Here is a 19,778-nt window from a genome sequence, read left to right as displayed (position 1 = left end):
CTAAAGGAGTTTGTATAAAAGTAGAACTGTTTCTCGAAAGGTGAAAACACTTGCCAGTAAACTCTGGGTGCGTGTGGGGGCGGGGGTTTTCTAAGTAAGTGACTCAGTTTCTTTAGACTTCTTCAGTAATCGACTCGGCCCTCAGATTCTAGGACTATCCCTATTTCTAAGTCTTCCCTTGTTCTTCAGTCAGCTTTGCTAAGTTTTCCTTTTTGAATTTACCCGTTTGATCTAAGTTTCCAGGTCTGCAAGCACAGAGTAGACCAACAGCCTCTTCCTCCCCGCTGAACCTCGGCAGCATCTGCAGTTACATCCTTGGTGTCACTCCCAAGAGTCGGTGCCTTTCCTCTTGATTTTCTGAAATTAATCTTGCCAGAGATTTGTCTAGTTTATTACTTTTCATTCACCAACTCTGTCTTTGTGGGTATTATTTGTGTTCTAATTCATTAATTCCTGTTCTTATCCGTATTATTTCATTCCTTCTACTTTATTTGGGTATAATGCTATTCTAACCTCTAACATTACCTCATTAATCTCATGCCTTTCTTCTTGACTTATGTAAACATTTAAAGCTACAAATTTCCCCTTACTATTGCTTCCATTAACCCACAAATTCTGATATGAAAATATTTACATTATTATTTGGTTCTAAATATTTCTGATTTTCGTTATAATTTCTTCCTTGACTCAAGAATTCTGTTTTTAAAATATCAAGTGTATAAAGTTTTTCTAGTTATCTTTTTGTTACTGACTTTTAACCTGAGTGAATTGTGGTCAGAAAATATGTTCTATGTGACCCCAATTTTCTGAGATTTGTGGAAGCTAGCTAGCTTTTTTGCCTAGCACGTGATCTTTTTTTGTAGGTATTCTGTATGTCATTGAAAAGAATGTGTATTCCCCAATTGCTGGGAACAACAAACTCACAGGCTTATGAATTAAGCTGCTCAAATTTTCTTATGTTCTTATTACTTTTAAAATATCCCCCACGTCAGTTCCCACTTCTGATACTCTTCGTTCCTCCCCCAGGAACTCCCTCAGTGTTTCATGTGCAGCAGATGTGCTGGCCACAGATTCTCTTAGTTTTCTGTTCCCTGGAAATGTTATTATTTCACCTTTATTCTTGAAGAATACCTTCACTGAACACAGAATTCTGGAGGGTGACAGTTTTTTTTGTTGTTTCAAAACTTAAAGTATTTTTATTTCACCATCATTCTTGGAAGAAAGATGATTTCGCTAGCAATGGGAACCTGGAGTGACCATTTGTCTTCCTTTCCGTGCACTGTCCTCTGGCATCTGCCGTCACTGTTGAGAAGCAAGCTGCCAGTCTGACTGCTGTTCCTTTGTCCCAGATGTCTGGTCCCTATGGGTTTAGGATGTTCTCTCTCTTCGGCGTCCCGCAGTTTCCTGACAGCATGTCTAGTGGGCATTTCTTTTATTACCCTGCCGTGATTCACTAGGCTTCCTGGATCTGAGAAGAAGTACCTTGCCATAATTCTTGAAAACCCTCAGTCATTATTTTTTCAAATATTAACTTTTCTAGAACTCCAAAAAGATGTGTTAGATGTCCTGATTCTGCCTCCATGCTTCCCCAGCTACAATGACTTCCCCATGGCTCCCCAAACACATCCAAAGGCCCACCACCTGCCACCTCTGGGTCCCGCCTTCACGTCCCTCCATCTTTTCCCTTCTCTTCTTGCCTACTTGACCCCTCTGGAAGCCTCCACCTGGCTTTCTTTTAGAGCACTTCTCATACAGCACCATAACTACTCATTTGCCTAAGAGTCTCCCCTGGACTGTGAACTCCCTCCGGGCGAGGGCTATCTCCTTCCCCTGCACCAGGCATGAGGGCAGGAGGAGGGGTGGTAAGCGCCAATCTTAGAGAAGATGGGAGAATGCTCCCCTGAGCCTCTGAGGACGCACCTCCCCGGGCCCCCTCCCATGCACGCCCCTCCTTCACAGCCCCTGCAGCAGCGTGCAGGCGTGGACGTGTCAGTAGGAAGCTCCTTGGCTTTCAGAAAGACAAACCTTCTGCTAGGCGTTCTACCGTGCTGCCATCATCCTTTCTAGGCTCTGAAATGCTGGCTGGCCTCAGAGTGGCCTATCAAGCCAGTCCCAGCTACTGCCTTGACTGCCTTCTAACTTTCAGCAGGGTTAGCTGACAGTGAGCAGGGAGCGGCCCGGGCAAGAGGAGGAAGAGACTGCTGCTCTCGCTCCTTGGCCTTTGCTCTGCCTCCAACACAGCACCTCACAGGGCCTCAGTTCTGCATCTCAACCGAAGGGAAGTAATGTGGTGGAAACAGTGTGTCAGGGAGAATGCTGCACAGCAAGTCAGAAGAGCTGGGACACATCTTCACAGCTGCCGTGATGCAATGGAGGACATGGGATTTGGTCTACAGGAAGACCTAGGACAGCTGCCAGGTTGTTTTTGGCACCCTAAGGAACCATGAGGAAGTTAACACACTTTCCTCAACTTCTCCTTGCTTACCAGCAACTGTGAGAACCGAACAAGCTCACGTCAGGAGACCCATGCTGCACGGTCCACGTCCCCCTAGCCTGTCTGTGCGTGGAGGACATGGCCGGTGGAGTCTCGTATCCCTTGCACCCCTGACCACGCTGGGTACCTTCCCCGCTTCCAGATGAGCACTACTGTCCTTTCCTTCTTGCCATCAAGAGATACTCCCTGCTGACTTTCCAGCATCCATCCCGCCTTTTTTCCTGTAGGATACTCTGATTTTCCTTGGCACGCTGTCCCCTCACCCACTCCCAGTCCCAGTCTGAGTGGGACGGACCCTGCCCTGGCAACAAGGGAGTGTTTTCGCTAGCTAAAGTCAATCTGCACAGTCACCTCCAGCCCCCACCCCCCGCCCCCAGATCCCAGAATGGTATAGGAGCCACAGAGGAATTCTCCTTATCCACACTGGGAACATGAGGTGGGCACCCAAGGCAGCAGGACCTTGAGACTCTGAGGCTGGAGGGGACAGGGGAAGACACACTGGGTGGGCCGCACAAAGAGGATCTGGGTCTTGGTGATAATCTCTGAGCCACGGCATCAGCTGGCCTCAAGGCAGAGCCACCTGTCTCTACTAAAGCTGTTCGCAACACAGCATCCTGACCAGACTACCTCCCCAACACGCCCCAGGGCAGGCGTGGGCATTTTGCTGGGAAGGCACAGTCCCCACCCTGCAGCCTCCATGTCATCTCATCACACAGCCACCCACACTCTAAACCCAGCCCAGAGTCCCTCACAAGGCACTCATCCCCTGCTCTTGCTCATGTGAGAATCTGTCTCCCCAGGTGGACCACGTGCTCCATGGGAGCAGGGGCTGGGTCTGCTTTGCCCACGCTGCTCCCCCTGAGCTCAGATCTGAGCCTGACACACAGAAGGCGCTTGATAACTAATTGGGGACTGAAGGGAAACAACAAAGGGAACCACAGAGCCTCAGGACTAGAACGGGCTTTGTGGTTAATCTACTCTAACTCCCTCCAGTGAAGAAGCATTTTTGAATTTGAACACTGGGGTTCAGTGATCACTTCTTCTAGAAGGTTCTGGGTAAATGTCTGATTCAGATGCTAGAAACACATATAGCTAAGAGCTGCCCCTAATCTCTAACACTCTACCCAGAGTTTTCGAACATCTTAGATTCAGTGGGACTTTCCTCACCACGCAGCTCATGGGGCACCAGACCAGTGGTTCTCAACTGTGGGTGTCTTTGGGAATCTCTTGGGGGAATGTAAGTAAATTACTGACACTGTCCTGTCCTCCCCACAACACACACAGATTCTGGGGAGGACCTGGGCATTTGGGTTTTTAGAACCTCCCCAAGTGACCAGAATGGGCAGCCAGGATGCATGAGAGCCCCTGAGCTCCTGGAGCACTTGGGCCCCTGGCCAAGCCTCCTCAGAAGTGAGGGCCCACCATCTAATGGCCCACATCGGACACACTGGCCTGAATGGATGGACACCTGGGGGGACAAGCCCTGCCTCCCACAGACAGATGGTCCTTGGAGTCACCTTACTCTATTTGAGCAATATTTGGTCAACATTCACCAGGCCTAGGTCCTGCCTCTGAGAGAGAAACACAGACATAAGCAACTGCAGCCAGCAAGGGGGTCATGGGCAGCCAGTGACCATGGGATGGGGTGAGGTGGTCCTGAAGACAGGGTGATTACGTCTCCCCAAGCATGGACATGTGAACCATGTTTTCAAGAATAAACAGGAGTTTGCCAGGCAGACGACAGGACACAATATTAAGTCAGGATCAGGCATTAAAGGGAATCTAAGCTGCCCTGCCAAGCAGAGATGCGTTTTGGCACTCTTTTCAGCCACCCCACCAGCCCTAGCCTTAGGCATTGCCCTCCTGACCTCACATGGGCAAGCCCCTCAGTGACCACACACACATAGGTGTGCAAAAATAGGATTTACTTCTCTATCTGGACCACCTCTCAGGCCATGAGGGTCTAAACACACCAGTTTTCCCCAAAACTGATATAGCTAAGGGTTGCAACAAAGTATTACAACATTTCTGGAAGACCTCTGTCTACATGAACGCTCTGCAATATGAAGCTGCATGCACTGCATGCATTCTAATGCTTTCTCCACAAGCTGGTGTCACGCTGAGCCCCACCATCTGGGGCTCTGAGGCAAAGCTTCCCCTCAGAGCGCCCCACGGCTATGCAGCTCCACCCTGAAATTGTTTGAGAGCCTCTTCTGACACCTCCAGTTATCTCCCATGGGCCCTGCTCCCCTTTAGGATCTGTGAAACAAAAAAAATAGCAGCGTGGTCAAGGACTTTACAGATCAGCAACCTCTATGATGTACGATGTTGAAATCAACAAGCCCTGGCCCGGAAGGAACCCTCTGCTCCTGTACCACCATGCACATGGACAAAGTTGGTCACAGATGGGAGAGCTCTGGATGTGGAGTGAAAGATGTGCTCAGTTCAAAACCTGGCCACCCCAAATCAGCCGGATGACCATGAATAAGCTCCTTAGCCTCAGTGAGCTTTGATGTGTTTCCATGCTGTAAGTGGTGGTTGGGGACCTGCGCGCACACAGGACACTGTGCCAACTTTCTCCTCCACTGTGCACCGGGAGTCACTAGAGGCTACACACTGTAGCACCTGTCTTCAAACCAAACCTGGGGACAGTTAATGTTCCCTCCACCTTCCCACGGGTGCCGACGGCCCACATAAGCTAGCCCGTGGGAAAGCAAGCAAAAAGTCAGGCACAGCAGGCCCCCACTGAACGCCCGCTCACAGCACGGCTGCTGGGGCCCCGCACTCCGTCCTCCTCCTCCTTCATGAATGGACAGTAGATTCACTGCAAGGCTCCTCTGTACTCTGGCCTCCACGTCCTCGGCAAGGCCCAGGACTTGCCACACACCCAATAAATAAGTGCTTGTTGAAAGCCCGAGTGAATGACAGGAAAGGAGGACGGAACCAAGGGCAGAAAGATCAAGCAGGTTCCGGCCTCCTCCTCTGTGGGCCCATTCATAGGGAGCATGCGTCCCTTTGCCTCTCACTTGCCAGCCTGGCTCATCCCAAGCCTCATGTATGAATATTCATGTGCACAGGAAGGCAGTCACATCGTGGGGTCACGGAACTGAGCCATCACGGGGGTCATCAAGAAACCAGCAGCACCACCTGCTGCCGCCAGGGCAGAAGACAGCCTCTGTCTGGGCCTGTGCAGTGGGTGGGGGCAGAGAGAGGGCCCAAGCCAGCCAAGGCCTTCTGAATCACCAGACTGTGAGCCCTCCTCATGCCAGGTGGCTGCTTTGTGTGTCTGGAACAGAGGAGGAAGTGCCCCGCTGACCTGGCAGGCTCTAATTTCCCTCCTCTCAGCCCTTAGCGTTTCCTCCAAAGGACACTTGTCCAAGCTACCCCCAGTGCTGCTCGGAAAGAAGTGGTAATGGCAGGGCTCACTACAAACAGTGACTTTCAAAACAGTGTTTCTTTCATCCAGAGGGTGCAACTAACAGAGCTTGGGAAGAGACTCTAATCTTCCCAATTTATGAACGTGTTTTGGGACGGTGGGGTGGCCCTGAAAAGGCACATTATCGGATTTTACTAGGACTAATCCATTGTGCTCTGGAGCTCTGTCTTGGAAGACGGAAGCAAAGGGACTGTCACCACGCTCCAGTGAATTCGGGAGCTCGGGTCAGGCCGTCTCCTGCAGAGCTATTGAAAGCAGAGTGCTAAGAACTGCAAAACCACTACGTGGATAACAACGGGCTGCTGGGTTACGGCAGACAGCCCTGGGCAGTCCCGCTGGAGCCATGTTGTTTAGAGTTTCTAATGATGCCGGAAATGCTCATCATATAGTATAAACTGAAATATCTATCTATATTTATAAGATTGTATATACAATATGACCTCGACTACGTAAAAACACAAGTGCCCAGAAAAAACAGGAAGCAGATAAGCTAACATTTCAACACTGGTTCTCTCTCGATGCTGGAATTTGAGGTGACTTTTCCAGGACATGCTCACCACACAGGACTTTGTTTTCCAGGATGGCTTGGTGATTCCAGGACGAAGTGGCTGCCCCTAACTTGCTGTGTGACACCAGAGGAACTCTCTGGGCTTTGGCAGCCTGTTTTTCTCCCCAAGTTACTGGTAAAAATGCCCAGTGCATCAGAACCAAGGAGAGGGCCCTAGCCTGGGCAGGTAGCAAGAGACTGCAAGTTGGTGTCCACAAACCACATGTGGCCACCTGCAGGTCTATTTTGATTAGCCCCAACCATGTTTTTCATTTTTAAAATTCATTGTCAACATTTAAAAAGTAATAGTTTCAAAAATTTATGTTTCAATCTTCTCTTAAAAAAAATTGGATTCACGGGGCCAGCCCAGTGGCGCAGCGAAGTTTGCACACTCTGCTTCGGCAGCCTGGGGTTCACTGGTTCAGATCCCGGGTGCGGACCTATGCACTGCTTATTAAGCCATGCAGTGGCAGGCGTCCCACATATAAAACAGACGAAGATGGGCACGAATGTTAGCTCAGGGCCAACCTTCCTCAGCAAAAAGAGGACTGGCAGCAGATGTTAGCTCAGAGCTAATCTTCCTTAAAGAAAGAAGAAATTGGATTCACAACAGCCAAAAAGTAGAAACAACCGGAATGTCCATCAGCTGCTAAACAGTTAAACAAAATGTGGTGTAGCTATAAAATGGCATATTATTCAGCCATAAAGAGGAACGAGGTAGGGATACACACTACCACATGGATGAACTTTGAAAACATTATGCTAGTAAAAAAAAAAAAAAAGCAGGGGCTGGCCCCGTGGCCGAGTGGTTAAGTTCGCGCGCTCTGCTGCAGGCGGCCCAGTGTTTCGTTGGTTCGAATCCTGGGCGCGGACATGGCACTGCTCATCAGACCACGCTGAGGCAGCGTCCCACATACCACAACTAGAAGAACCCACAACGAAGAATATACAACTATGTACCGGGGGGCTTTGGGGAGAAAAAGGAAATAATAAAATCTTTAAAAAAAAAAAAAAAATGGGCAGAGGAGATGAACAGACATTTAAAAAAAAAAAAAAAAAAAAAAAGCAGTCACAAAGACCATATGTGATATGATTCCATGGTATATAGGAAACATCCACAGTAGGCAAATCCAGAGATAGAAAACAGACTGGTGGTTGCCAGGGGCTGAGGGGAGGGGCAACGGAGAGTGATGGCTTAATGTGAATGGGGTTTCTTTCTAGGGTGATGAAACATCCTAGAATTAGCAGAGATGGTTGCACAACATCATAAATGGCTAAGAACCACTGAACTGTGCACTTTAAAATGGTTAAGATGGTGAATTTTGTTACGTGAATTTTATCTCGATTAAAAAAAATGGGAATAGCAGAGCCATGTGGGCAATGCTCAGCTGCTACTGGGAACCCATAGCCTGTCCCCAGCTGTGCCCTGGCCTCTGGCCAGCTCCTGGCTTACAGTGCCTGCAGGTGTGTGAGAAACCCAATCGCTGGAGGTGGTGCTGCCCCACCCACCAGAAGACTCCCAGCTTCCCGGTGAGGTTGGGCTCCTGGCTCAATCAAGACACGCAGCTCCAGGGTGCAGCCTTGTCCACCAGCAAAGGAAGAAGGGGGCAAACCGTTGTTCATTGAGAATATATATATTTTGTCTCTTCTGACCAAGTAACACTCACCCCTGGTGAGTAAGTCAAACAGTAAAAAAAAGGCAGACAGGGAAAAGTCTGTCTTCCCCCAACCACCGCCCAGGCCGCAAGGCCCTCCCCAGTATCAACCACTGACCCAGCATAATGCAATCCTGAGAAACTTACCCAGCTCCTAGTGTGACTGCTTTCTTCTCTGGGCACTAGAAAACTACCCGTCTGTTTAACGATGCATTAGCCAAATCTGAAAGGGACTGACAGTCTTTCCTAAGGAACATCCTATCCATAACTGAAGGTGGCCGTCTCTTTACGGAAGAACTGCTATTTAGATTTAAAAATACAGTCAAAGCCACCGTCTGGAAGGCCTGTCCTCTCCTCGGGCAGCACCATGTGGACGTTTCCAGAAGATCTGCTTTGCTGTCCCCACATGTGCTCAGCAAGACTTTACCCCACAGGCTCCCTGGGGGCACAGCACACAGGCCATGGACCATGTGGACCAACCTTCTGGCAGCCCTGGTGCTGGCCTTCAGTGAGCGAGAACTATGGACCATGGCCTTGGGTTTGCCCCAAGGCCCAGAGGGCTCCTGCCAAAGGGTGCGTGGGGCTCTGCCTGGGTCCCTGAGGCCAACAGCATTGCCAAAGGACATATGGGGCCTACACTGAGCTCTAGATAAGGCTGGCAGGCCCTGAGGGACCAGGCCTCTCCTCCTCCCACCCCACACTGTCCTCTCCCCTACCCCATTCACCTGTTGTCTATTTCACCAGGAGGTGCCTGTATCTGTACCCGCTACAGCACTGCATGCCCTCATGCCTCTCACCACACCCTTGCCTCTTGGTGGCCTGTCCACTCCTCCTCCTTGAAGATTCCTCCAAGATGCCGGCCTCACGTGCTCTGCACTCCAGGGCTAATCCCCGCCCCAGGATACTCTCAAACAGCCAACAATGAGGCCCCCAGAGCGCCGCTATCATACTGGTGTTCCCGTCTTGCCTACACCTGCCCAGGACCTTGAGGGCAGGACCATCACTTGTTTGTGTCTGGGTCCCTGCATGGCAGGACAGAGCCTGGTATTTGGTACATTTTGGTAAACATCCAGGGAACTGAGCTGAATACAAAAGATGGTTCCAGTCTGGGGAAACAGAGACCCCAAGAGACACAGGCAAGTTGCCACAAAATATACAATTCAAAGTTCCTAGACAGAAAGCCCACTGACCAGCCATGGGTGGCAGAGTTCAGAGAACCCAAAGGGAGCCTCCTAGAGTAGCAGGCTGGGTAGGAAGCCATCACGAGCCTGCAGGCCAAGCCCTGTGTCCAGCAGTCAGGAAACCCACATGACCAAGACCTCCATCCAGATTAAACTGATTGTGCCACACTCAATATTTCAAATCTCCTATCACAAATTCTCTTACATTTGGCATCAAACATTAGGACTTTAAAATATTCATTTAGCCTAGTAAACTGATTTACTATTGCTTTAAATAACAAGAAGAATTATAGCAAATGTATCCCCTTTTCATTAGCAGTCCAGTTGAGCACATCATAATTTCCAGCTAATTACAGCAACCTGATTTAGATGTTTCATGCTGTATACCATAGCTTCACAATCTAGGGTTCTGGGTGCAATTCTGAGGCTGAGGGAGTTGACATGTGTCCCAGAGAAGGGACAAGCCATTTCTGATGCACATGGGAAGCAGTGAGGAAGTCAGCTCTCCCTCTACCAAAGCAGAAAATCATTCCAAATGGAAAGGAAGAGAGTGCTGCACCACAGTCCTCAGGAGGAGGGCAGCAGCCTGCTGGACATTATCGCTGGGGTCTGCAGAAGCCTGGACACCCACGGCCATGGACCAGGTGAGCGAGAGCAAGGGGCTCTGCCATTCTCCCTCACCCATCCAGCAGGCAAGCACGGGAGGCGAATGAGGGGGGTTCTTTACCGTATGATGGCCAGGGGTCCGATGTGCTGGCTGGGGCCACTGGCCCGCCCCAGGGGTTGGGCTGTTTAGCTGAAGCTGATGGGCCCCAGGGCTCTGCTTTCTGGGCAGCAGGGCCTGAGCTGGGAAGGGCATCCATTAGATCCAATAGCGTGGTCTGCTGTGGGTGGGAGCCGTGCTTTTGAGACAAAGAGAAGGGGACAGGTTTTACTTTGCTACAGTTACAGCAAATATCCATGCCATTAGCCATAAACATTGCCCGTACCTCCTTACTAGAGTAGAGGCCTTCTGGGAGGGGCCAACAAGGACCTTGAAAATTGAGCTGCCCCCTATCTCCTGCCCCATCCTGCCCACTCTCCTACATCAGGACTTCCCAAAACAGCCTAGGCTCCAGCCACGTCAGAGCTATTTACTATGTGCCAAACGCCCCACCCACTTTCAAACGGTCCTCAGGGCTTACCAGGATAACACTGGCTTTAGCCTGGGCTGTGGCCTCCAGCCAGGAGGCTGTCTTTCCCCATCTTACTCCCCTAGCCATCATGCAGGGACCTCTCTCCTAGGCGCCCTACCCTTCCCCTCCCATGGCCACCACGGAGCCACAGCCCTGTAGTGTTGAGGGAGGTCTGTCTCCTGACAGGATGATGAGCCTGTCAGGAGCAGAACCACATCCTGGTCACCTTTGGGTCCCCAGCAGGGAGCCTGGCATAGAGTAAGGATGATGATGGCGATGAAGACCAGTACTAGGGAGAGCTTACCCTCTGCCAGGAAATTGTTCCAAAGCACTTGACACTTTGCTTAGGTAACAATCGCCACAACTGCATAAGGTGCCCTCTGTTATTCTGCTCATTTTACGGAGGAGGGAACTGAGGCACTAGTCAGTGGAGGGAATGAGAACCCAGGGAACTGGGCCCCTCGCTTGTGCCCATCTTCTAGGGTGCCCTCGGGAGAGGAGAGGAACAGCAGAGGTAGATGCGTTTTCAGTGAAGTCCCCAACTCACTCTTGCTCATCACAGGCCTGAGGATTATTTGTTGAGTGAAGAGAGAAAACAGCACCTCTAACTCACCACAGGTCACCCGTGAGCTGTGGGTTCCATCTGGGACACTGCAGCCACAGCTACAGGGCAGTCTCACACGCTGACCTTCCCAGTAAAGTGCTTACCTCTTTCTTTTTTGGAACTTTAACTGTGTCTCTTCGGCTTTCTTCTAGGGCCATCTGTAATCTGAGGTCATCACCCCGCCTGAGGCGTTCTTCCTGTAGAGGACAATGTAACTTGAAGTTGGTGATGACTGTTAACAACATCACTATAGAACAAAGCGGTATGGCCAGGAGCAGGAAATGCAAAATTGTATTATGCATTATTTCAAAGGAGGATTTGAAAACAACTTGTAAAACAGTTACTTTTCTATTCTGAATGTGTAGCCCAGAGCGCTCCTCCCTGAGTTTCTCCGCCCTGAGTTTCGGGGTCCCAGCAGGGAGAGTGGGGCATAGGCAGCACCAAATTGGAGAAAGGGAATACTTTTTCCAAAACGGTTTTTTCCTCAAAATTAAAATGGCTTTATAATTCTTTCTAATTACAGAAGATGTCTCCTTATAAACTACAAAAATCTGACAACTCAGAAAGGAATTATAAAGAAGATGAAAATCAGCTATTGTTCCACCTCTCATTGTTCCAGAAAATGACTGTATATTTATTTCTATGATTTCTAACAGAAATGATTGATTACATTTAATTTATATTTATTTAAGGCAAAGTCACTATGTGCAAAAGACTAGGTCACCCTAGCTATTATATAATGATTAAATATAAATAAATACAGTCATTATATTTTAATCATTATAAATACAATAAGCCATAGAGATGTTATTAACGAAAATGGGCTCAGACTGTCTGTCCCTGTATTTCTGCACCTTCTTCCTGGGCGGTCGATAACAGAGCCAGGCAAGCACAGGGACAGATATGATGGCTGTGTATTTCCTGCTGCAGACAGAGGGGCCATACTGAAGCTGTCCACTGCTGTGAAGCTTCAGGATATTTCCGGTTACAGCGAAAACAAATCATGCTGAGACAAACATCTTTGCACTTCCATCGAACTATCCCTAATATTTGTCTCTAACACCACACAACATCTGGCTCCTTCTTCCCCTTTTTAACCACAGGTCAGCAGAGACAGACCTGATAATTGCGACCAAAGGGCTTATGATTTTGAAAGGTCATTTTAACCATTCCTTTCCCTCCTTCTCTATTTTCAAGTAATGCATGCTGATTAAAGAAAACAGGAACTGAGAAAACAATTAAAACTACACACATGTATGTCATCTGAATATAAGCACTCTTATTTCCTGGGGCATTTCTTTCTAGCCTTCTTTTCCTTCAATGTTCAGATGCTCTTGGTCCATCTTACCAAACTGCCCTCCAAAGGGGCTAAGCCCAATCTGTGCCCACACGCCCTAGGTAAGGAGGCTGTGCACGTGCAGCTCCTGCAAACACACAGCCCACAACCTGGTCCTGTCTGCAGAAGTGTTTCTGGGAAGCACTTCTGATTGGTTCGTCCCTTGGCAACAACTTCCCTTGAAACCCTTTCCTAAATGTAACTTTGCAAAGGACCCCTCCCTGACTGGGGGCAGTAGGAGGGAGACAAGCACTTGTGGCAACACGAAGTCCCATCTCAGTCACTTGGAGGCAGACTCGCCTGGGCACCGACCTGCTCAGCCACTTCTCTGCTCATGGCGAGCGCCAGCTGCAGCTGCAGTTCCTCCTCTCCGCTGGTCTGGGGCCTGGCCTGCTCCAGCTCGGAGGACACCCGCGGAGAAGTGGCTGTAGGGGGAAGGCAAAGTCACCATATGCAAAGGACAGGCTCATGCTCAGTAGTTACATGGTCAAATCAAACCCCATTCCCATCTCACACTCACAGGTCTGGTAACAGGCCACGGTTTACGAATATTTCAAGGTTAAAATCAAGTAACCTCAAATGTGATTTCACAACTACATAAGCCACATGGCACAGACCAAGAAGACGCCTTTGGGTGCAAGCCCAGTGGTCAGGCCTCAGGAGAATTAGAACCTCAGTCTTCACCACAGAGCTGCACTGCTTCAAAGAGGGGAACAATTTAAAAGATCAGGAATCCTCCTGAGTTCTTGCAAAGCTGCATCAAAGAACATCATTCAAACAAGCGCAGGGCCCCTGAGGACCGAGAACCCTACTCGAGATTTCCCCAACACTTAAGAATCTCACTTTACATCTTGTAGTGATAAGGATCATGGAAAATGAAGCCCAAACATGTCTGCAGTAACCCTGAAAATTTTTGTTTTTTAAATAAAATTCTACACTGACTTGAAAAAAAACCCACAAATGCGGATACTTTTTGTTTTAAGTACGTACTACTTTAAACACTTGTAAGCAGCTCCTGGAAAGACAGTTTTTATTGAAGGGGTGAGACGTGAATTCCAGTTGATCTAACAAACCCCCGGGAGAGAGGCACATTCACGCTGTCAGGCAGGCTGGGCCTCCCAAGTGAAACATGCTGGGCCGACAGTCATCAGGATGTTTTGCGCATTAGGGAGGTCTCGGTGCCTCCAGAAATTAGACATAAAGCTTTGGGAGCTTGTCCCTGATTGTGTGCCCACCTCTGCCCCCACCCCAGGAGAGAGTCCAGAGCTTCTCTGAAACCACCGGCTTGGCTTAGGCGACTGCAAGCTCTATCCTCCCTCTGGGTGTTTGTGCTGCTGCTCCCTCAGTCCGCCCAGCCACTCCGCAGTTCTCGGAGCTCAGCTTCCCCTTCCGACCTCCAGGACTGCCCTCCCCGCCGCGGCTGGGTCAGCACGCCTCCACATTCTGCAGTTTGGTAGGTCATGCCAGAGTGAGGCTCTGTGGGGGAGGACCCAGGCCTGTCTTCTCATTACATCCATCCCCAAAGTCTGGCAGAGCAGTTAGCAAATACCCATTGGACGGATGCCTGAACGGATGGATGGAGAGACAGACAGACAGATGGAGAATTCAATTTTATGGCTGATGAGTAGTCGTTTGAAAATGCTCTAATTGTGTATTAGTTTACTTCCTTCTTTCATTATATCCATTCTAGCAAACCCAGTTATCAGGACTCACTCACCAAATGCTGCTTCTGCCTAAGTCTCCAATCCAAACTCACCCCTCAGGGTCTGCCTCTTTGGGAGAAAGTAAAAGGGTAGGGATGATTCCTGACCGATGAGGTTTCCAGGTGGCGGGGCTCTGGCTAAAGTGAGTAAAACAGGAGAAGAGGGCTAGGTGCCGTTGGGGTCGGGGAGGTAATCCACAGAAGGACCCGGCGAGGCTGCAGGGGCTGCTCTGGACAAAGGCTGGGGCGATGCAGGGCAGGAGACTGCAAATGGCACTACTCTGTCACACACTTAAAAGAAAACACACAGAGGAGAGCAGAGAGAGTTCATCTGGAACAGCTCTGTGTGGGAAGCATGGTGTGTTTGCTGTGATTTATTGTCAACGAAAAGAACCATCCAAAAAAAAACCCAAAAAAGCCAGCAACCAATTGCTTCATGTCTATTTGAAGCTACATTAACAGGTCAAAGAGCAAAAAAATGCTGCCGTTATAAAAAACACAAATATATTTTTCTAAATAAAATCAAGTTGAATTTCAGCCTAGTATATGACTTCCAATTATATTTTCCAAAGTGTTTCTTTAGGAAAAAAGCTAGATGGTAACAAAATGTTCTCAAATCCATCTTAATAATTTGATTTCTTAATAATATACCAAAACAAAAGTATATTTTTTGTTGGTTTTGATTCCAAATTTGACCTATGCCAATCACAGTGTTTAAGTTTGGGCTTTCTTGTGCTCTAGAAGCAAAGACGTCACCATCCAGATTGGTGGAAACAAAGGAAGCCAGACAGTTCTGGGGGACAGTTCTGGAGGATGGTTCTGCGGGAATCTCCTCAACTAAATGTGGCTCTCCCATCCAGATCATTAACCACCCAGGCCACCGGTTTCCAGCCTCTTTCCTGATCAAAATTTTCTGAGGTTTGCTTCACAAAACCCTCAGTTTATAACAATACAATATATCCGACATCCTTCATTTACTACCAAATGGAAATCATGAGTGAATAAAGGAGAAAACCTCATACCCCACCCTACACCCCAAAAAGTGCTCTGAAAAATGAGCCCCAACTTGGCACAGAAAGCTGCTACTTGGCTGCACTGTCACAGGGCCTGATTCAGCCAGACCAGGGATGAATGGGACGGGGCTCCGAACAGGGACCTTCTGGAGAGATGAGGCCTCCCTTGTCCTCCAAGCCTTTCAGCACATCTGCAAGGCCAGACGGGCTTCAAATGCAAATGGACATGTTTATGTCTACCATAACCGATGCTGTTAGAATAATGCACAGCCGGCACATACGGAAATAGCTTACCACATCAATGTGGAAATTAAAGACAAAGGGTATTCCCCTAGATGCTGTGGTTTTTATAAAACGGATGTACAGCTCTCAGTTCCGCAGATGGCAGAACTCACAGCCACCAGCCCTGAATATCAGCTGAGCCGCACAGCAGTCTCAGCTGCGAGAGAGGATTCCAGCGGCGATGTTCTTTACTTACTAACAACATTTTGGTCCCACAAAGGACCTCTTGTGCCCGTGCACATGACAGTGAACACAGATGTGGTTGTGAGACAGGCCTGAATGGACCCTTCTGACCACCTGAGCCTGGCCCTGGCCCTGCTCTGAGGATCTGAAGGTCCACAATCACAGGGACCCATGGAAAAAGCAAGTGCCCAAGAGAGTGCCCACTCTCAGGGCAGCCGGCTGCTGGCTTACCAGCCACCCTGTGGAAGGAACAGCAGCAATTCTTAGCATAAGCTAATCACCAAAGGAGCGTCGAGTGCATCATCGTCCTTGTCCTACTGCTGCGCTGTCCTTTTGTGTACGGATCCTACCTGGAAGAGCTCAAAGTCTTCACTTGCGGTGGCCAAAATGATGCTCCTGGGTAGGCCTCGTTTTTATCTTTCCTGGTCTGTTACCCTGGCTGAGAAAGCCTGAGGGGAGAGGTTGAACAGGGAGCCTATAAAAGCCCAACGCTTCCCTCAGAATACAGCCTCAGAGGAAGACCAAGCAACACCTCCCAGTGCAGGAGGACAAGGGCCTCCCACATTCACTCCACTCTGCCTGCTCCAGGCACAGCCAGGCCGAGCCTGCGTGCCTGCACCCTGGGCTGCAGGAAGGACCCTGCTTCCCAAACGTACTCCTAAACAAAGGCCAAAAGATTTTCTAACAAAGACACTTCGGCTGGCCAATCTTGGGTAATTCTGAAAGAAGAAAGCGAAGCAGTCAAGGTAACAGAAAAACAGGAAATCACTTCTTCTCATCTGCTATGTTTTACCATTTTCCTAGAAAGTACTTAAGCAGCGTCTGCAATCACATACATTGATTAAAGGGAACAGACACTGTGGGACACGACTTTACCAGCAAACCGTTGTGCACAATCACCAGCATGACTTCTGGTGAAGCTTCAGGTACATGAGCCTTGCAGAGGGTGAGAGGCCTTGTCTCCACATGTCCCTGGCTGATTCTGGGCACACAAGGGACATCTGACAACTTGGCAAGAATGCAAGGTCGTCAGGCTCAGGGGCCTGTGAAGACCCTATCTGGTCTAGCATTGTTGCCACCACTTATAACCCTGTGCCCGTCAGCTGACAAGCAGACCAGGGTTCAAATCCTGTCCCCACCAGTTACTAGCAGTGAGACCACACACAAATGGCCTGACCTCTCTGGGCCTTTGCTTCCACATCTATGAAATGGAGACCAATGGGGCTTGTGGGAGGACTCAGGAGTGTCCAAGACACAGTTGGCTTTCCCTGGAGGATGTGCCTTGCCCAGGTCATTGCTCTCTGCTCCATCCCATAACCACCAGACCACCTGGGGGCTGGAGTTCCATCCAGCACTCCCACTCTCCACCTCGCACAGCAGAAGCCACAAATGGGTATGCTGGGGGACCCTGGCCCTTCCCAGGCCTTCCGGGAGAAGCACTGGGGCTCCAGCGCAGCTGTGCTCCTCCAAGGTAGGGGCTGGGGAGCCAACACCGAGCCCAGGGCCAGCTTCCACCTGCCAGTGACCAGTTCCCCAGTCCAGCTAAGTTCCTTCCTCATTAGTGAACTGCAATCAAGGGCTTACTGGGTCTTCCTCAACGTGGCAACATCTTCCTGTGGTTCCACGGGTCATTTCCTGGGTCAGCAATGACTCTCAGCCACTGAGGACACTCCCTCCCACTAGCCTGGCCTGAGCTGAGCTTTCTAAATCCGTTCCCCACGGAAGACCCTCCAGGGCCCTCACATACTACCTCATAGGGAGGAACAGGAAAGACAGCTTTTACTTGAACAGGGCAAATAAGAAAATAAGCTCAGATTACCACAGCTAACATTAAAAGAGAAAAAGATATAAATACATGGTGGGAAAGCCAAAAAGGTACAAGATGGGAAGTGCACCAGATCACTTTCAGGCTGTGAGGGGGATGTGACTTCACAACAGAGGGACAAACCGTGGGCACCTGGTGCTATGGCCAATTCTTGGCCATCACGTGATGTCACTCCACCACCCATGACAGTCCTGGCAGAACCTCGGACTTGATTCCAATCCAGACTCTTTGATTCCCAGTTCACAGACGTACAGGGCGAGGACTGAGCCGAACACTGCGTGAGGCAGTGGATGGACAAACCCCAGCCAAGGGATGCTCTGCAGGGCAACTGGCCCGGCCTCTTAGTACCTTAGGGTCACGAGAAAAAGGGAATGAGCTGCAATAAGACTGAAGGGACAGGACAACCAGACGCAACATGAGGTCCTGGAGTGATCTCAGTGTAGACAGATCAGCTACAAGACACTTTCAGGACAAGTGGCAAAATGTGGCTATGGACTGCGTATTAGATGATATTGGTATTGTTGATTTTATTAGGTGTGATAATGGCTTTGTCACTCACTCTTCAGCAAGAGATGCATACAAAAGTATTTACGGGTGGAATGTGATGATGCCCATGACTTATTTTTAAATACTTCAGCACAGAAGGAAGTGAGAGCCACTCCGCTCATCCTGCCCCCATTCCGCTTCCCAGAGGAAACAGCTGTTGACATTTTGCTGTGATTCCACTCAGGAAAACTTTGAACGCACATTCCGCGTGTTGACATGCATGGGTGTGCTTCTCTGACGGTTACCCACAGGAACCACGTCTACTCCTTGCTGTGTGTGCTGCTTTTTCTTATCTTGGCTTGACCTAGGCTGAATGTCTTGAGCCTAAGAGAGGCAGCCTAGCGTGGAGGGCGAGTCCAAATGCCTGGGCTCACATCTGGTTTCTGCCCCTTCGCAACACGTGACCTTGGCCTAGGCAGGCAATTCTCTGTGCCTCAGTTTTCTCCTCTGCAGAATGGAGACAGTGCTTGCCTCCCACAGCTATTGTGAGGATTAAACGAGTTAATATGTGAAAATCACTTAGCCCAGCACCTGGCACACAACACTTGTACGACACTTACCAGCACATCAATGAACCCTCAGACTAGGAGCGGGTGCTGCTCCCCAACTCAGACCAAGGCTGAGGCAGAAAGGTAACTGGACTTGCCCATGGTCACTCAGCCAGTGAGAGATGAAGTCTGGCCCTGAGGGCCTTGCTCTTTATTATCAACCCTTTTCACAGAAGAGGTAACTAGGGCCCAGAGAAGTTAAATGACTCACTTACTGGCAGGAGAAGAACTCAAGGCCAAGTCTTAGAGCCAAACCTCACGCTTGCTCCCAGCGCCCTAAAGGTACTCTGCGAGCCCCACCCTTTACAGTCGCGGACACATGCCCAGCACTCCTCTAGGCCTGAGGAAAGTCCCTGCTCTCCAGGAGCTCGTGTTCTAGTAGGAAGAGACAATACATACATAAAGAAGCAAGGAAAGGGGAAGGGCAGTGTCAGGGCAGAGGAGGGCTTACTCTGTGCGTTCAGAGGTCAGGGAAGGCCTTTCTGACACAAGATATTGGAGCAGAGGCCTGGGGTGGGCGGGGGCAGCGAGGAGGCCAGGCAGAGAGCAGATGGGAGCTTCACTCGCAGGGTGGAGGGCTCTGAGGCTGGTGCAGGCAGAGTGCACCCAAAGGGCCAGGATGGAAGACACTGGCGGTTCCAGGGGCCCTTGGCGGGGCTTTGAGAGGGTCTAACCAGAGCAATGATGCAATCTGACAGGTCCAGGAGCAATGATGGGAGCTTGCGCCAGAAAGTAGCTTTGGAAGGAGGTAAGAAGCGGCCGGATTCTGACTATGTTTAATTGAAATGCTATTATACCTGGAAACATTCCTGGACCATCTGGCCCAAGGCCATAAGCAACGCTCTGTGGCTCTGCCTGGCCTGGCTCACACTGGCCCTCAGCAGCACCTCACCGTGCCACTGTGAGCAGGGCGCAGCCTCTGATGCTTCTTCAAGGCGGGGACTCACACTCCGAGTGCCTTCTTCTGACTGGGTGTTGTGGGCAGAACTGGGTCCCCCAAAACGATATGTTGAAGTCCTGACTCCCAGTACCTCCGAGTGTGACCTTCTTTGGAAATAGGTTGTTGGAGATGTAATTCGTTACCTCATACTGAAGCAGGGTGGGCCCTAAATCCAATATGACTGGCGTCCTCACAAGAGAACAGGCACAGGGACAGACACACAAGAGGAGAACACACGTGGCGATGGGGCAGGGACTGCAGTGCTGCAGCTGCTAGCCAAGCAACACCAGGACTGCAGCCACCAGCCGGAG

At 49.8% G+C, this 19,778-nt stretch overlaps 1 protein-coding gene across 9 annotated transcripts in view; it reads right to left on the bottom strand.

Annotated features, from left to right (window-relative positions):
• EPN2 (epsin 2) overlaps nt 1-19,778 on the bottom strand; it is an 80,352-nt gene that overhangs the window by 11,373 nt on the left and 49,201 nt on the right. For all 9 annotated transcript variants that reach the window (XM_070482275.1, XM_070482279.1, XM_044746075.2 and 6 more), the window contains 3 exons: nt 12,741-12,853; nt 11,197-11,289; nt 10,041-10,215 (listed from right to left, as the gene is read on the bottom strand). In XM_070482275.1, the coding sequence (XP_070338376.1) occupies nt 10,041-10,215; nt 11,197-11,289; nt 12,741-12,853 (381 nt within the window). The remainder of the gene's footprint in view (nt 1-10,040; nt 10,216-11,196; nt 11,290-12,740; nt 12,854-19,778) is intronic.

Source organism: Equus asinus, chromosome 13, assembly GCF_041296235.1.
Source record: "Equus asinus isolate D_3611 breed Donkey chromosome 13, EquAss-T2T_v2, whole genome shotgun sequence".
Classification (NCBI taxonomy): Eukaryota; Metazoa; Chordata; class Mammalia; order Perissodactyla; family Equidae; genus Equus; species Equus asinus.
This window is presented reverse-complemented; position numbering and strand designations above follow the sequence as displayed.